Source organism: Nelusetta ayraudi, unplaced genomic scaffold (assembly GCF_046127955.1).
Source record: "Nelusetta ayraudi isolate G7.1 ecotype Tasmania unplaced genomic scaffold, CSIRO-AGI_Nayr_v1 ptg000169l, whole genome shotgun sequence".
Classification (NCBI taxonomy): domain Eukaryota; kingdom Metazoa; phylum Chordata; class Actinopteri; order Tetraodontiformes; family Monacanthidae; genus Nelusetta; species Nelusetta ayraudi.
In genome coordinates, this window is record NW_027466219.1 from 582545 (window position 1) to 599887 (window position 17343).

General features: G+C 42.7%; 4 protein-coding genes across 5 annotated transcripts; 3 read left to right on the plus strand and 1 right to left on the minus strand.

Moving 5' to 3' along the window:
* Positions 1–621: 621 nt before the first annotated feature.
* Positions 622–5928, plus strand: klhl6 (kelch-like family member 6). Of its 2 annotated transcripts, none has more exons than XM_076014559.1 (7): positions 622–935; positions 1032–1197; positions 2102–2551; positions 2632–2869; positions 3258–3460; positions 4244–4457; positions 4788–5928. In XM_076014559.1, exons 1-7 carry the CDS (start codon positions 679–681, stop codon positions 5084–5086), a joined length of 1827 nt encoding a protein of 608 aa, XP_075870674.1. In that variant the 5' UTR covers positions 622–678; the 3' UTR covers positions 5087–5928. The 2 variants fall into 2 exon arrangements, with proteins under 2 accessions (XP_075870674.1, XP_075870673.1); XM_076014558.1 differs by having other exon boundaries at positions 844–929; positions 1026–1197.
* Positions 5929–6082: 154 nt separating this feature from the next.
* LOC142880617 (SLAM family member 5-like) lies at positions 6083–9308 on the plus strand. Its single transcript, XM_076014557.1, has 9 exons — positions 6083–6324; positions 6965–7258; positions 7545–7799; positions 7937–8035; positions 8140–8199; positions 8440–8532; positions 8688–8792; positions 8946–8981; positions 9110–9308. Exons 1-9 carry the CDS (start codon positions 6276–6278, stop codon positions 9223–9225), a joined length of 1107 nt encoding a protein of 368 aa, XP_075870672.1. The 5' UTR covers positions 6083–6275; the 3' UTR covers positions 9226–9308.
* Positions 9309–12570: 3262 nt separating this feature from the next.
* Positions 12571–15506, plus strand: LOC142880642 (inosine-uridine preferring nucleoside hydrolase). Its single transcript, XM_076014608.1, has 7 exons — positions 12571–12707; positions 13154–13263; positions 13393–13580; positions 13899–14078; positions 14155–14266; positions 14415–14551; positions 14654–15506. Exons 1-7 carry the CDS (start codon positions 12652–12654, stop codon positions 14999–15001), a joined length of 1131 nt encoding a protein of 376 aa, XP_075870723.1. The 5' UTR covers positions 12571–12651; the 3' UTR covers positions 15002–15506.
* coa5 (cytochrome C oxidase assembly factor 5) lies at positions 15503–16711 on the minus strand. Its single transcript, XM_076014609.1, has 3 exons — positions 16480–16711; positions 15939–16022; positions 15503–15808 (listed from the first exon to the last, which is right to left on the minus strand). The coding sequence occupies exons 1-3, from the start codon at positions 16579–16581 to the stop codon at positions 15767–15769; spliced, it is 228 nt and encodes a 75-aa protein (XP_075870724.1). The 5' UTR covers positions 16582–16711; the 3' UTR covers positions 15503–15766.
* Positions 16712–17343: the final 632 nt, after the last annotated feature.

Here is a 17343-nt window from a genome sequence, read left to right on the forward strand (position 1 = left end):
AATAGTCTCTCTCTCTCTCTCTCTCTCTCTCTCTCTCTCTCTCTCTCTCTCTCTCACGCTCTCTCTCTCTCTCTCTCTCTCTCTCTCTCTCTCTCTCTCTCTCTCTCTCTCTCTCACCATCAACGTGAGAACGTCAGTTGTGGTCATGATGTTTTTCCACACCTATAGGACAGTTTACAATCACAAGATGAATGCATTTCACTTCAGTAAACACACACACACACACACACACACACACACACACACACACACACACACACACACACACACACACAGGACTATTCTAATATGTTTTTGTTTGGGAAGATTTCAAACTCTCTGGAGAAAAAGAGAGAGATAAAAAAAATAAAATAAAAAACATTTCTTGCGCACTGGAAAACAAAACACACGCGAAGAGGAAGTGTGTCAAACAAGCTTTGCTACATGTGCATGTTCCTCCCAGAACAAGAAAAGGAAGTATGATGGGGGCAGGAAAAGACAAACACATCTTAACGTGACTGCACTGTCGCAAACATAAACCGCAGGGTTGCTCTTTACTGGTGCAACTGCACATCAGAAAGCTGCGCGCTGTTCTCACGGAAACTTCACGTCATTCAATGCTTTTTTTTTTTCTTTCTTTCTTTCTTTCTTTTTTTTCTTAATTCTTTTTGTCTCTGTGAAGACTGTCCGGTGTGAGAGATGAGCGAGTCGCTGGAGAGGACAACCGACTGTCCCCTGCCTCCTGATAACGGAGGCGGCAGCCAGGAGGATGTCGCGGAGAGCCTGACCGACCTCAGCCAGCTGTGCTGGAAGGATGGAGGCCTGCCCGCGGAGCTGCAGAGAGGAATGGAGAACCTCCGGGTGAACCGCGAGCTGACCGACGTGGTGCTGAGCGTTCAGGGCTACGACTTCCCCTGCCACCGAGCCGTGCTCGCCGCTGCCAGTCAGTACTTCAGGCAAGTCTACGGTACACACACACACACACACACACACACACACACTCCTCATGCTGTTGCTTTACTGAGCTTCTGCTGCTGTGCTGCTACGTTCAGGGCGATGTTTTGCAACGGCCTGAGGGAGAGTCACGAGGAGCGGGTGGACTTGAAGGGGGTGGACAGCGAGGTGATGCGCGTGCTGCTGGAGTACACCTACACCAGCCAAGCCCACCTCACACACTCCAACGTCCAGCAGATACTGGAAGCTGCCTGTCAGTTTCAGGTAACCTGTCACCAGCTCAATAGGATGCAATTGGTATTGTTGCGACTACCGTCACTCTGGGATGTTCGCAGCCCGACACACTTTCCACTTTGATGAAGTGTTCTTCTTTTGTTCACACTTTCACATTCAGCGCAAATGTGACCACATGGCTGTCATCTCGAGTCTTCAGTGGCAAGACAAAGTAAACTACAGTTTAAAAAAAAAAAAAAAAAAAAAAACAGTCACGGGGTTCTCACTATTGTCGTTTAAAGAATGTATGCTTATTGATTCTTAATTCTATACAAATAAATTATGTTGTTTTATATTTTGTGTTTTTACACGCTGTGTTTGTACATACCAATGCTTACTTTGGAACGAAAGCACTCTTATTCTACCAGAAAGAATAAATCAACGCAATTGTAGAAAATTACCCACTTGTTCAAAAATGAAGAATTCCTGACTGGAAGTGTCCCTTTTTATGCTCCTGCTGCTCTACTAATGTGTCTTCACACAGTTGTTTCTCCACTTGCTGGGACAATGCAGAGAGCTGAGTGGCCCTGAAGGGGAAGTGAAAGTTGGCCAGTTGTTTACACACTGGATCAGTTTTCCATATTGGCTTAAATTAACTCCACAGCTGCACTGCCATACGAGAAAGCAGATGTTTGTGTTCCTTTATTTGTGTTTACTTCGATTTTGGTACTTAAAAAGGAAGACAACATTCAAACAGTGTGGCTGGCTGCCACTTCCTCCAACTTGTTTTTGGGGGACTTACTTGATGTTTCAGTATACAAAACCGTTCACAAAAATCTTCTAAACCCTTCAATGGCCTCTTCCAAATTGTATATTTCTGCACTTCTTGACTTCTCATTTTTTGCGTTGCACCTCCTTGCGTAACATAATATCGCTACCGTCTGTCACGCCGCAGTTCCTACGAGTGGTCGACGCTTGCGCCGGCTTCCTGAGCAAGTCGCTCCACCTGGACAGCTGCATCGGGATCCTGAACCTTGCCGAGAGCCACGTGCTGACCACCCTGAAGACCCACACCGAGGAGTACATCACCTCTCACTTCTCCCAGGTGGCCAAGCAGCAGGACTTCTTGGAGCTGCCGTCCGACTCGCTGGAGACTGTCCTGCAGAGGGACGACCTGGAGGTGAACCGTGAGGAGTGCGTCTTCCAGGCCCTCATGCGTTGGGTCCGGGCTGCCCGGGAAGAACGCCAGCCCTTTCTGGCCAGGCTGCTCTCGCACGTGCGGCTGCCGCTGCTGGAGCCTGCGTTCTTCGTGGAGAAAGTGGAGTCGGATGAACTCATCCGTGGCTGCGCCGACGCCTTCCCTCTGTTGCAAGAAGTCCGACAGTATCACCTCGCCGGGACAGAGGTCAGTGTGCCGGCGTCTTTCTGCAACATTACACGTGTTAAAAGTCAGGCCTTCATTCTGTATTCCACCAACCTTCGCAGGTGGTGTCAGAGCGAACCAAACCCCGTGTGCGGCACATCTTGTCGGAGGTGTTTCTGATCATCGGCGGCTGCACCAAGGACGAGAACTTCGTGGCCACAGTCACGTGTCTGGACCCTCTCAGGCGCAGCAGGCTTGAGGTGGCCCGGCTGCCTTTCACAGAGATGGAGTACGAATCCCAAAACAAGAAATGGGTGGAATTTGCCTGCGTCACCTTTCGGAATGAAGTGTTTATTTCTGGTGAGCGGAGTTTTCTTTTGAATTTGTTTATCGTACACGAGCCTGACAATTAATTGCTCAAGGAATCAGCGGATGAATTGTTCCTGTCTCAACGTCATCGGAATATATTGCTGCCTTGTTGAGGTTCACAGTTGAATGATGACAGCAGAAAGACAAATTGACGTCATCTGCAGTTGTCGTGGCTTTTGCAAGAGTGTTTGGGGTCTTTCCCAGCAGAGGAACTGAGTCTCGGTCTTGGTTGTCTTATGAGCGTACAGAATTTTCAGGGATTTTTTTAACTTTAACCTGAAAGAATATTAGGTGACCCATGTTTTAGCTAGAAATCTTATGTTTTCTCACCACGTGTAGCGTGGCAGCTGGCCTGACTCTTTCCCCCTGACTTCCACAGGAGGTAAAGAGACGCAGCATGACGTGTGGAAGTACAACGGCGCTCTGGACAAGTGGATCCAGATTGAGTCTATGATGACCGGTCGCTGGAGACACAAGATGGCCGTCCACGGGGGGAAAGTGTACGCACTGGGGGGATTCGACGGCGCCCAGAGACTGGCCAGCGTCGAGAGCTACGACCCCTTTCACAATCGCTGGAGCCAGGTACACAAGCAAGAGTGTTCAATCATGTGGCGATTTGTGGGAAGATCGACCAAAATGGTTTCAAAAAGTAGCAGCTGCTATTTTGATTTCTTTTTCACTGCGAGCGTGACCGCCTCTGAAATGTTGATTTTTATTTAATTTTTTGGAAAATTTGACAAGTTTGGGACCTCACAGTCATATGACACTCCAGATGTGGGTCATGTCTGCGATATAGGATGAAATACATTCATTTCCCATTGCTAAAATTGATTTAAAACTATCACTGACATTCTACTTTTAGATTTTGAAAGGAAACAGACAAACAAACAAACGGAAAACTTTTTTCAAGAGTAAAAGGTCCGCCCTAATAAACCTTATGAGTTTAGTGTCAGTATTCGTTTACATTTTTTGTATTTATAAAAAAAAACTTTCCATTATACATGTCACTGAAGTATCGTATTGATTTTCTTACATAAGCACCACTGAATTATGAAGTTTGTTGTGGCTGCACAGGAAGATGCCAAATAAATAAAATATGTCTGCATCCTCCCTGCAGTCAGGTAGTGGCTTCAGGATGCTACTGACGATGATGTCAACTTAAATTAGTAATGGAGCTAGTCTTGGTTGCTGACAAGGTAGAATTAACCCAATGTAATGTGAGACGGCTGCACTTCTGCTAGTGAAAATAAATTAAAAACGTCTCCTTAAAATCTTGAAGGGCCGTGAGAGTAATGTTAATCACTGTGATATTACTGTGTCCCTTGGGAGATGATTACTCAGACACTCTATTGACCGTGTGTGCAGGTGACACCTCTTACAGTCGGCGTCAGCTCCTTCGCTGCTGCGAGCTTCGACAGATGGATCTTTGTGATCGGCGGCGGGCCGAATGGGAAGCTGGCGACGGACCAGGTCCAGTGCTGGGAGCCCGGGACAGACTACTGGGAGCTGCGGGCCCCTATTCCTATAGAGACCAAATGCACAAATGCTGTCACATTCAAAGACTGCATCTATATCGTTGGTAAGCTTGCAGATATATGAGGTTTGTGCATTAGAGAAAATTTAGGACCTCCTTTTCCTTAACAGTCACTTTACTGCTTGATGATGATTTTACACACAAATAGGAATTTTGAAATGTCTGCTTTAATTATATTCAACATCAATGAATCGCTAACTTGTAGAGCGTGACATAAAACCAGATTAAATGTAATGGGGAAAGAAGATCTTCCACCTTTTGATTCACTTTGATTAATTCAAAAGAATTTCATCCAGTGTTAAAATGGATCAAAAACACTCTGTCACATTCGTCTGCGCGTCCACAACTTCAGCATTGTCCTCTCTTGCCTCCCAGGTGGCGCCATGCACGCCATGTACTGCTACTCGCCTCTGTCAGACTCCTGGTCGCTGGTCACGCGCCTGGGTGAGAGGGCGAGCTGCGCCATCGCCGCCTGTAACAACAAACTCTTCATCACCGGGGGGCGGGACAACAAAAACCAAGTCATCTCCACTGTCATGTGCTGGGACGTCGATCGGGGGGTTTTGACAGAGGAGTGCGCGTTGCCCATGGGAGTGTCGCACCACGGCAGTGTGACGCTGATGAAGTCCTACACACACATTCACAGAATACCACCTGCATCGGCGAGCCAGTGACACAGTGTCTTTCTTTCGGATGCCATCACAGTTAAGTTTCGAAGAACAAAAAAAAAAAGAAATCTCTGCACCTGAAAATATTCACTGACTGAAAACCTCTAATTTGTGCCATATTTAAAACAAGTACATCGCTTTATGGGTTTTTTGTTTAAAAAAATATATATATTTTTTTTCAAACAAAAAGCAACAGGTATTCGGTGTGAATGCGGAACAAGAATGATGTGAAATGTGAATATTGATGTCTAAAAATATGTCTGTTTACATTAAGCGAGACTTTCATTAGGGAACCAACAGGTTTTGTTTTTGTTTTTTTACCCTCAGACCCATCTCACTATATTTATTAACACTATTAATAACCACTTGTTTTAGTGAATACAAAATTTTGCATTTCCTGAACATTTTTGGCCCAATTTCTTTTTCGGATCATCGTTCTTTTTAATCAAAGGAAAAAAAATATACATATATACAATAAAAAAAATAAATCTTTAAGAAGTGATTTTGGACAACAGGAAATCACTGGATTTAGACCTCTGATTCCATCAGCCAGCAAAATAAAGACATTGATTTAATTGATAGAGGCAAACGTCTTCCCCAACCTGTTGACCCGGGATGTTGTTTGTGGGCGGAGCCAGAAGGTTCAGAAAGACGTTAACGCTGCAGACAACAAATTCCCCAATATTTTTGTACGTGTAAAGGTGTATATTTATGTAACCGTGTTTATCTATATGGACGTGTGATGATTAAAATAAAATATTTGAGAAAGTTTTGAAAGAAAACACAGCGCGGACTTTCGTTCGTCCATTCGGAGGCGGGGAGGGAAGTGAGAGTTGGGGAGAGAGAGAGAGAGAGAGAGAGAGAGAGAGAGAGAGAGAGAGAGAGAGAGAGAGAGAGAGAGAGGGGAAAAGAAAAGAAGAAACAACCGGAAGCTCGCAGATGTCCATTCCTGTGTGGGTAAGATTTTTCCCGTTTATAAACACGCCTCTCTTTTTTTTTTTTTTTTTTTTTTTGTTTCTCTTTGCTCGAAACTTGCCTTAACTTGTCGGGATAAAGTAGGGGGAAAGAAAGTCACTCTAACCTGCCAGTTTCGACTCCATGTGCGAAGGGGAAGGACAGGTAAAGCAAGACAACCCGCGACACCTGTTTGGGAAAAAGTGAAAGCAAGAAGACTCTGATTTCCCACTGCAGTTAAATGGGTCGTCGCCGTGTGCTGTCGCTCTTCCTTCTCTGCTTGAGCTGGGGTGAGAAATTTGCACGTTTACCCTATCTTGTTTTTATAACATTTTCTTTCTTGTTGTTCACTGCTATTTGAGTCGATGTGACGAGAGGCGGAAGTCCACACGGTTTAGTGCGACGCGTGAATGATTCATCCCAAGTCCAATAGTCCAGAAACGTCTGCGTCTTGAAACCTTTTTGTCATGAATGCTCTGTGCAGGAAAATGAACAGTTGTAGAGTTAAGGACGAATGAATAACGTGACAATTAATCTACTCTACTATTACACGAAGTAATAACACAGGTCAATTCATCTTTAGTGTAACGATTATGATTTGTGTGATTGGTATAATAATATTTTCTGAAGCTGTTCTTGGCCTCTCCCTACTCTAGAAAATAAAGGTACATATAAAAGTGTTCATTTTGATCTGGCCGAAACTTGACTACTGTTTAATAAAGAGATACAGTATGTGTTATCAACCAAGTACAAATGACACATTATTATAATTATTGATGAAGGAATCTGCAACTGTATTCTGAATTTTAAACCTTTACTTTTTATTATTTATTTATTTTTAAATTTATTGATTTATTTGCATTCATTACATTTTGAGTGGTCCTCTTGCTCGTCTTTATCTGCATTTTCCGCTCTTTCATCTGTTTCCAGTTACCGTCCGGTCTGTGATGTATGAACTCAAGAGCGAGCAGGCCCAGTTGGGGCCAAGCATCCTCCCTCAGGAGCCCGATTCGATCCTGTGGAAGCACAATGGCAACAAAGTGGTGGAGTTTGCTGGTTCTGAGGAAAGCGTGTACGGCTCCTACGAAGGCCGCATCATTCTCTACTGGCACACTGCACAACTGCAGATCTCTGACCTCCGCTTGGAGGACAGTGGGACATACGAATATGAAATAATGACGGGAGGAAAACTGCATGTATCCTCTTATGAGTTGGAGGTCATAGGTAAGAGTTTAAGAGTGTTTGACGTACTGCTTGTATTTTCTGTTCTGCTAAGATTTGCAGCCCGTCAAGCATCGAGCCTCAATGAGCTGTTGCTCATCCACCAGCAGTCTCTAGCACTGATACGTCTTTAAATATATCACTGATGGCATTGTAATTATTCATCATAATAATGGCAACATTTGACTTGCTCCTTAATTTTTTTGCGGTCGTTAGAAAAGAAAATAGACATCATGTTCCTTAATAAAAGTTCAACAATTTGCTGAACAAATATTTCATCTCTACACAGAGAAGGTTGTCAAACCTGCCATCACCTGTGAGATAAACAACAGCAGCTCCAACTTGTCTGCAGTGCTGCTGTGCTCTGTCGGCCAGCCTCGCTCGCCATTAATGTTTGAGTGGAGCTCAGACAGAAACGTCCAGTCCGGCGAAACCTTAACCATATTTCTGGGGGGCGAACTTGACGAGCGGCAATACACTTGTCGAGTGAGCAATCCTGTGAGCCAGGAAACTGCGACCTTCACAGCAAAAGACTGCAACACAGGTAGGATTTCACCAGTGATTTGCAATATAGGGAGTGCTTCTAACGTCTCATCTCATGTTAAAATGCCATTTCTGTGTCCACACTCATTAATGTTGTGAACAGAAGTATGCAATGGGGTGTCTCTGTTTCTGTTTCAGATACGGGTTTATCTTCAGGAATGGTTGTTGTCATTGTCCTCATTATTCTGATGGTCTGCGTGGGTTTACTTATGTTATTGTACATGCTAAAAAGAAAAGGTTAGTGTTCATCCTACATTAGAAATGTTGCTTAAACAAACAGCTCTTAGTTTTAGGCTATAGTGCACTACACAAAACTTAAGCTCGCTGTTCTTTTCCCTCAGATTTAGCATGTTTCAAAAATGGACAGCAGCGTGATTTGGAAATGCCAACACCATCTAAAGGTGGGATATCTGTCTCACTAGTCCGTCTTTTGCAGAAAACATATTTTTAGTATTCTGTCACTCTGATTTGTTTTGCTTACTGTATTTGGCTTTAAGAAAAGAAAACGTTATTTTGCCTAAATTGTTTTTGTTTTGAAACTTTTATTTCTTCATTATGCCTTTATTAACTATGCAATATTTATGCAATGCTTGACTGGTCCGGTGCTACATTTTCTTTAATATTCCATTCATTCCATTCAGGGCCACATAAGAAGAGTGCAGAAGAAAAGAGAACCAGGGCCATTGAAAGAGAAACCACACTTCCTTCATCCAGGCCACTCGCCTCCTATCAGGGTAATGACGGCAGGATTATGATGGCAGCCACACAAAATAAATAAATAAAGACAAACTTGTTCACGAGACACTTTTTTGACACATCACAGTTCTGTCCATCCATTTCCTATCACCACACCTAAAGGTGCTTGATTTTTTTTCCACCTGTTTCTAAGATTTGCATGAGGAGTCACGTCGGGATGAAGAAAAGAAGCCTCTTCTTACAGGTCAGCCCACAGCAACGTCTCCTCCGCTACAGAATCAACTGGGCGCTGAAAACGGTAAAAGGCTGGTTCAAAGATTCAAATTAACATTTGATCATTAAAACGTTAAAATGTTTCAAAGATTTGCAAAAGTCTCTCTTTGAATTTCATTTCAACAGAGTATTGTTAAAATTAAATGTTTTTTTTTTTTTTTTTTATCTTGTTTCACAGCACATGATGTGGAGTCACAACAGTGGCCACAAAAAGGTTACATAAACAGATTTTCTTATTTTCTTATTCTTTTTTTTTTTAAATGCTTTTGGTATGAACTGACCTCTAAACTGAGAAAAATCTGCAGCACAATTATCTAAATTCTGCAAATTTTCACCTCCTAGGAACTGTGAGGGAGAGGGTAAAGAAGATTGAGCAGAGGGATGGGGATGATTTTAAACAGATTTTCAACACACCCACGTCAAAGAAAACTGGTAATCTCTTAAAGTCTCTGTTGTGAATTATATTATTCATTTTCAACATTTTTCACACTGTATTTTGCTGCACCTTCTTTGTAGGTTTGGAACAGAAATTAGAAGATGTGACTATTGCTGAAGAAGACAATCAACAGAAAACTAATCGTGCAGATTCTGTAGATGAAGATAAAGCAGCGAAGGATGGCAATGTGGTAGAAGAGGTAGAGGCCGGCAGTGATCTGAACACTACTAAAGAAGATAATTCAGGTCATTGCAAGCAAAATGATGAGAACACACAGCCACCAGCTACTCCTAAGCAAGTAATTTCAGAACCAACCGATGGTGGAAAAGATTCAAACTTGTCACTGACAGAAGCAACTACTAGTGCAGACAATTCTGCTGGTGAAGAATCTGCACCACTGACCCAGAGCTCTGCAAATCTCACCGCCCAAGATGCAGACGGTGGGCACGACACAAAACTCAACGCAGAGACACAGCAACCAACCATGAATGAACACAGAGGTTCAGATATATTAGAGGGTGGAAAAGAAGCAAAGTTGCCACATGGAAACACTGACAATAGTGAAGGCGATCAGCACAAAACTGACGGTGAAGAATCTGCAAGTGAAGATGAAGCAACGCAGAGTGTTGACGTGGTGGAAGAGGCAAAAGCCAGCAGTGATCTGGACAATCACAGAGAAAAAGAAGAATTAGATGATTCCAGCCAAAATGATGACACACCGCTACAAACCACTACTGAGCAGTTAGGTTCAGAAACATCAGAAGGTGTAAAAGATCCGAACTTGTCAGAGGCACAAGCAGCTAAAATGGAACACAGTCAACAGAAAATTGACAATGAAGATTCTCCAGTTGAAACTGAAGCAAAAAAGAGCGACCACGTGTTGGAAGAGGATAAGGCCAGCAGTGATCTGGACAGTCCTAGTGAAAAAGATAAAGTAGGTGATTACAACCAAAATGATGACACACCGCTACAAACCACTACTGAGCAGTTAGGTTCAGAAACATCAGAAGGTGTAAAAGATCCGAACTTTTCAGAGGCACACGCAGCTAAAATGGGACACAGTCAACAGAAAATTGACAATGAAGATTCTCCAGTTGAAACTGAAGCAAAAAAGAGCGACCACGTGTTGGAAGAGGATAAGGCCAGCAGTGATCTGGACAGTCCTAGTGAAAAAGATAAAGTAGGTGATTCCAACCAAAATGATGACACGCCGCTACAAACCACTACTGAGCAGTTAGGTTCAGAAACAGGTGTAAAAGATCCGAACTTGTCACAGGCACAAGCAGCTAAAATGGAACACAGTCAACAGAACATTGACGATGAAGATTCTCCAGTTGAAACTGAAGCAAAAAAGAGCGGCCACGTGTTGGAAGAGGATAAGGCCAGCAGTGATCTGGACAGTCCTAGTGAAAAAGATAAAGTAGGTGATTACAACCAAAATGATGACACACCGCTACAAACCACTACTGAGCAGTTAGGTTCAGAAACATCAGAAGGTGTAAAAGATCCGAACTTGTCAGAGGCACAAGCAGCTAAAATGGGACACAGTCAACAGAAAATTGGCAATGAAGATTCTCCACATGAAACTGAAGCAAAAAAGAACAATAGTGAAGGCGATCAGCACAAAACTCACAGTGAAGAATCTGCAAGTGAAGATGAAGCAACGCAGAGTGTTGACGTGGTGGAAGAGGCAAAAGCCAGCAGTAATCTGGACAGTCCTAGTGAAAAAGATAAATTAGGTGATTCCAACCAAAATGACGATAAGCACATAGCTACAAGCACAGAAGGATGAAGACATGGATGATGCTGAACATAAGGAAGGCCAAAACTGACTCCCTGAAGTCTAGTTTAAGGAGAGAAAAGCCTAATGAATGAGATCACTGTGATAATAAAGCTCTGTCATCCATCGCTTGAATAAAGGTTCTGCTTGAATCAACTTACAAACAAACAAAACAAGCAACACATATTTCATTTATTCCAAGTGAATTACATTAGAAGATGACCAGTAGCTCGCGATCAACGTATTGGGCACCCCCTGCCCTAAATGAAGGACTGTAAATATTGGGAATATTGTCATAATTTGTTGTATTTGATTCACACAAATGAAATTACCATTGATCTTAACAATAATAGTTTTTTTTGTACTAATCTGCTCATGTTGGTTTCTTCCTTTTGCCATTTTTTAAAGTTTAAAAAAAAAAATAATAATAATAATAGTTAATGAATTATACATTGGCCTGTGTGTGTTTAATGTGCATAAATATGTATACCTATATGATGTATATCTATATTTTTCAAAGGCAAAATTGATGCAAAAAAAAAAAAACATTAGTCGAATTTATTCCAAGTTTTGTTTATCAGAAATAAAAGTAAAGATGCTTGTTGGCAGAGTGTTCGACTTCTTTTATACGAGCCAAGCAAGAGTCAAGAGTTTGCGATTGAACTGGCTGCTGCACTGAACCAACATAGGCCACATGAACAAGACGATTAATTTTTATGTTTTCAAAAAATTCGCACACACTGAACGAAAAGACCGCCAGTTTTTCTTTCAAACATTCCATTCAAACGAGTGGGTGAGGTCCTGGCTATGACATCCACCGCTTGGTGGCAGTGTTTGCAGGAAAAGAATGGGATGATACTGTACATGCAGCACAGACAGACGCTCACAATGCACCAGTACAGTACAGTGACTTTTACACGTCTTTTACAATATTGAAACCAAAGCAATCATCATAGTAATATGGCTCAATATGGACTTGGGAAGAAAAAAAAAACAACAACTAATAATTAAATACCATCTTCCGTGAAGAAAACGACTCTAAAATTAAAACAGTGAAAGCCAACAAGTATATCCAGCTGTTGACCCTGACAGAGGCCATGATCCTTAGATTGTTCCATGCCCAACACTATGGATAAATGTTTCATGTTGATGATATCCTCATCGGAACAAGACAGATGGTTGGAGAAATGAAGCTACCATCTGGGTAGAGACCCCCGTTGAGGTGCTCTACGACCAGAAACTAGAACAAACGTAATTCTAGAGTCAAACACAAAATCAATTCATTCGACAAATCATCAACTCACTTTCCAGACCAAAGACTTTGTCTTTTCTGAGCGAAATGGATTTGGTCATGGTGTCCATGGTGTCCACTCATAATTTAATAAAACGGACATAAAATAAGAAACGTTTGAAATCTCTGTTAATATCCAGAGTTCGGCTCGACCGCGGTATTCTCCATCGCTACAAACTCACAGGGCGCGTTCGGATAGCAAGCAACGTAACTGTCGCAACCCGATCTGAGGACCTGCTCGAAGTGAGTCGCGCAAGCGCAGTTGATGCGGAAGTGGAATGCGTATGCGCGGATTTATCAGTTTTCCGACACGTTCCTAATTTGAGTCTCGTGTCTGCACCGGAAGTGACCTTATTGAGTGCTTTTAGAGTTAGTCAATGACCCTTACTGTCCACTTCTCTGCCGCATGTCGACGCTTGAGCCGCTCTGCCAGGTGAGACGACGTTTCGAGTTTGCACACTAGGGTTGCCACCCGTCCCGTTATTCCCAGAATTGTTCTCTTTTTTTCACCACCCGGGAAAAATTTCACCCTATACTTTCACTTTCGTTTTTATTGTACTCGTCTTATTGTTTTTCTGTGGGTTTTATACAAAGCTGCTGCCTCGTCGTACTGTGTTCTCTCGCAGCTGCATCTTGAAAATAATTTACTTGTCCAGATCATGTCAGTAAAGTAAACGTTGCAGGTTGCCATACACACATTCATTTTGCATTTGCTAATGACAAAACTTTAACGCGAACGATGCACTACTATAGCTTCTTTAAAATTGTTTTCTATGACTCTCTAAATCATTTATTCACAGCGAAAGGTGAAGTTTAACCTATGTGAGAAGATAATTATTAATTACACTCGCCAGCTAACCCACTACTGCCATTTTGCAGTCTGATTGTGCGGCACCCAAGATTGTTTTGCGACCAGCTCCGGTTCCAGTTGGTCAAGGATCGACCCGGAACAGCCTGCAGACGACACAAGTCATCTTTTGAAGCTGGTGGTAGGTGTTATTTATCTTGGTGTGTCTCAGGTTCACATGATTTTTCTGATTTTTCTAATCGCTCCACAGTTTAAAAAACGTTTTGTCGGGTTAACAATCCACACAGCAGTTATAAAAAATATCTTTCAGGCACCATGGTGAGGAAGAAGTTGGTAATGGACGTAGACTGCGGGGTGGACGACGCCCAGGCCATTATGTTGGTACTGGCGGCCCCCAACGTTGACCTCTTGGGCATCACCTGCGTGCAAGGGAACACCTCCGTGGACAACGTCTGTCGGAACACACTGCGAGTCCTGCAGGCCTGTAAGAGACTGGATGTAGGTGCAACATTTCAGTCACTGGACTGAGCCCGTCCGTCGGAGCTTTTACTGGTGAACACAGCGCTCGTTGCTGCTGCTGGACCCCAAGAAGAATTTTCTCATCATGTGATGTGTCACACTGCTGTTTTTAAAAGTACCCACAGTGAGTTGTTGTACCGCAGGCCCCTGTGACGAAAGGCGGGAACATCAGTTTGTCCCCGGAATGTGACGGACATATTTTATGGCTTCAGCTAGAAGTTGTCACAGCTTTTTCATTGGAAAAAACACTCAACAAAACAAAGACTCAGGCATGCTCTCTTTCACCCATCTGCTCAGATTCCAGTGTTCCGAGGTGCCACTAAGCCCATCATGGGGAACAGCATCAATGCGGGTTACTTCCATGGCCAGGATGGTCTTGGAGATGCTCCCGATCCCAAAGCTCCAAGTCTGGACATGATTCAGAAGGAGCACGCCGTGGATGCCATCATCCAGATCGTTAATGAGCACCCAGGCCAGGTTGGGAGTTTTTACACAGTGTTTTGTTTCCAAGCCTGTTTCAGGTATTTTATTGCAAGCCTTTACTCCTTTTCAGATATCTCTGGTTGCCACTGCCCCACTAACCAACCTGGCTCTTGCTGTGAAAATGGATCCGTCGATACCAAGCAAACTTCATGGGCTTTACATCATGGGAGGCAACACTGACTGTCAGTGAGTCTAATGACCTAAATAACCATAACTATGTGTGTGATTGTCCGTACAAACTGTTTAATTGATTGGCAAAATTACAGTTATTAATTGATTTAAAGATTTTTCATCTATGGCCTTTTTTTCTTGCCATTTCTCTTCTTTCAGCTCGAGGAAACACCACAGTGTGTGGCGAGTTCAACTTTGCAGCTGATCCGGAAGCTGCATACATCGTTCTTAATGAATACATCTGTAACACCTACATGGCCTGCTGGGAGTTTACCTGCCTCAACATGTTGTCCTGGGTACGGTCTTCTCTTAGATTAACTTAGATTTCTTCAACAAAACAAAGAAAAAAATATCACACAAACTCATTGCGGTACTCTACCCTCCCCTTGTCTTCACAGGAGTATTGTGACGCCTGGTTAGCGCAGGGCACAGACAAGGCTCGCTTCATGGAGCGAATCTTTCGCTACAGCATGGAATCATCAAAAAGCGAGCGCCACGACAAAGAGTTTATCGCCGGCTCAGGCTTTGTGTCTTGCGACTGTTACGCTGCGGCAGTTGCCATTGATGATTCGGTCCTAACAGAATACGACCACTATCCTGTCAGTGTGGAAGTGACCGGCACTCACACCCGAGGCATGATGGTAGTCGACACTGTGGGCTTTCTGAAAAAGGGCCACAAGGTGTTCATCATGAAGAAGGTGGATATAAAGAAGTTTGAGGAGATGATGATGGCTGCTTTACAATAACTGTATGTGCCAGCTAATGTTGTTTGTACTTCGTCCGTTGTTTCACAGGATGTTTTTTATTATGCGTTATTTTTCATACGCTGGGTTACACATCACGTGGTGTGGGTGGGACATCGGCAGAAGCGAATATCAGCTGCTCTTCACCTGGCGGGTTTTTTGAATGAACTGAGAGGGTGAGGGAGGGGATGTCCTACTTTTGCTGACCACTTTCCTTTGCTTGGCCTTATTTTTGTTTGAACCTTAATTTTTTTTTTGTCACTCAAACACCATGCAATAAATCTACAATAGCAACTCGTCTCAGGAGCCGTGACTTCATCCATCCGTCCGGCAGGTACTTAGCCTCTCTGCGACTATATTTTTTGTTTCCCCTGGTCCTTTGATAGTCGCTCTACAATAACATTTCTAAAGCCTCATTGACCACCCAAAGAGTTAACGTTCATGTTTGATTGACAACACAAGTCTGTATTTTCTGCAAAAAAAAATTGATAAAAAAATATAATCTCCATTTCTTAGCATTTTATTTATTTAAATGTCCATTAAAACACAAATGTTTACACACAATATCTTGAGCAAGCGCCAGGTAAATACTCCTTTCAGCATTTTCTGACCTCGGGTTAGTCCACTTATTTGCCAGGGGACTTCAGTTCTTTGAGACAGTCCATTTTCAAACCCGTTCTTCAGGTGAGGTCATAAAGCTACCTCCAGGCAGCTGAGTTCCTTGAATCAGTATGAAGTCAATAACATTGCTTCGTTTTAGACGCTTCCTCAGTATCCTTTCCTTCCTCTGAACCGCGACCTTGTGTCCAGCTGTCAGGAAAGATCAGACAGAGGTTTATGCTCAGCACCTTAGTTGGAACAATGACCAGGTTAAATTTAGTATTAACTTTCAAAAATAAATAAATAAATAATACATGTTGCATCACCCTTAAAAACATACCATGGACCTCTTGCACTCAAAGAATGACGTCTGCAGAGCTTTGCAGTGTCCCTCCTTTAAACACTCACTGGGCATCTTCCCCTCCTTAGGCAGGAAAAAACATTGAAACAGGCAAAACGTAGCACAGTAACCTATTTAACAGACCGGAAATGCATTTTTATTTATTTTTAAAGTGAGGTAACGAGTAAGAGCAGTCGCACATTTTATGCTATTCAAGACGACCGGTGAGGCTAGCATTGTAAACACGTTATCATGGACAGTTGTAGGAAACACGCCCCATTGACATTTAAATTGTCAGTGTTAAATATGTTTTGTTATTTTGTTAAACATGTCCACCCGCTGTTCAGCTACATGCTAACACCACGTTAGCTATCTGAAAGAGAGCTATACTGACGTGTGTGTCAAGAAACCATATTAACTTACAAGGGCAGAACAATTAAAGAAACCTGGCGCTTTTTTTTCTTTTCTTTTTAAATGAATTAACTTTCAGACTTGCTCGCGTACCCAAGCAGACAAGACAGCGTTCGTTCACCTTACCTACCTTAACGACACAGTCATGCTGAAGGAGACAAGCCCTAAAGTCCTCCCTAATTCCGGCGCACGCTCTGGTGTCTTCTTCTTTATCTTCGTAATACTTCGGCATTTTCCCACAACTGTCTTCCCAGTGTGAACAGCGTCTGACTTGTTAGGTCGAAAAACGTCAATGACAGCGATGTTGTTGATATAAGTTATCAGCCATGTTTCCAGAACAGCCTCACGGAAGTACGTCACCGAACTGGTGCATGCTGGGAAGGTACTGATGCGTGTGTGATTTTAAAGGGCCCAATGGGTAACATTTAAAGGAGATTTGGGGTGCAACAAATGGGATTAAACGTAAAATTAATAATAAATACCTTAAGTTTGAGATAGCAACTGAAAATAACGTCGAGATTTGAAATGTTCGCATATAGAGGAAACTACTACTCTACACCTTGCAAAATTGGTTCTGGTCAGGATTTCACGAATTTGTCTTGACATGACAGCTCATTTTAAAAAGAAATAGAGGATGAAGTTGTACATGAGAAATCATGGGTATACATCAATTGACATTCTATTGAACCATGAGAGGTTAATTAATTCCACTTTAAAGGCCTTTAAAATATCAGTTTTACTATTCACCATTAATTCCCCCCCCCCCCCCCCCAAAAAAAAGAAAAGCAAGCTACATCCCTTTAGCTAAACAGATATTGATTCATTTTCTATACCCATTTTTCCTGCACTCACATTGAACCCACCTTTTTGCTACGGGGCGCTAACCGCTGCACTACTGTGTTGGCCTGTGTATTTAGTAAGTATTTATTTTATGCTCCCTTTTAATTTGTCCTATTACTCAATGACATTAAAGTGCAAAAAAGAAATAATTTCA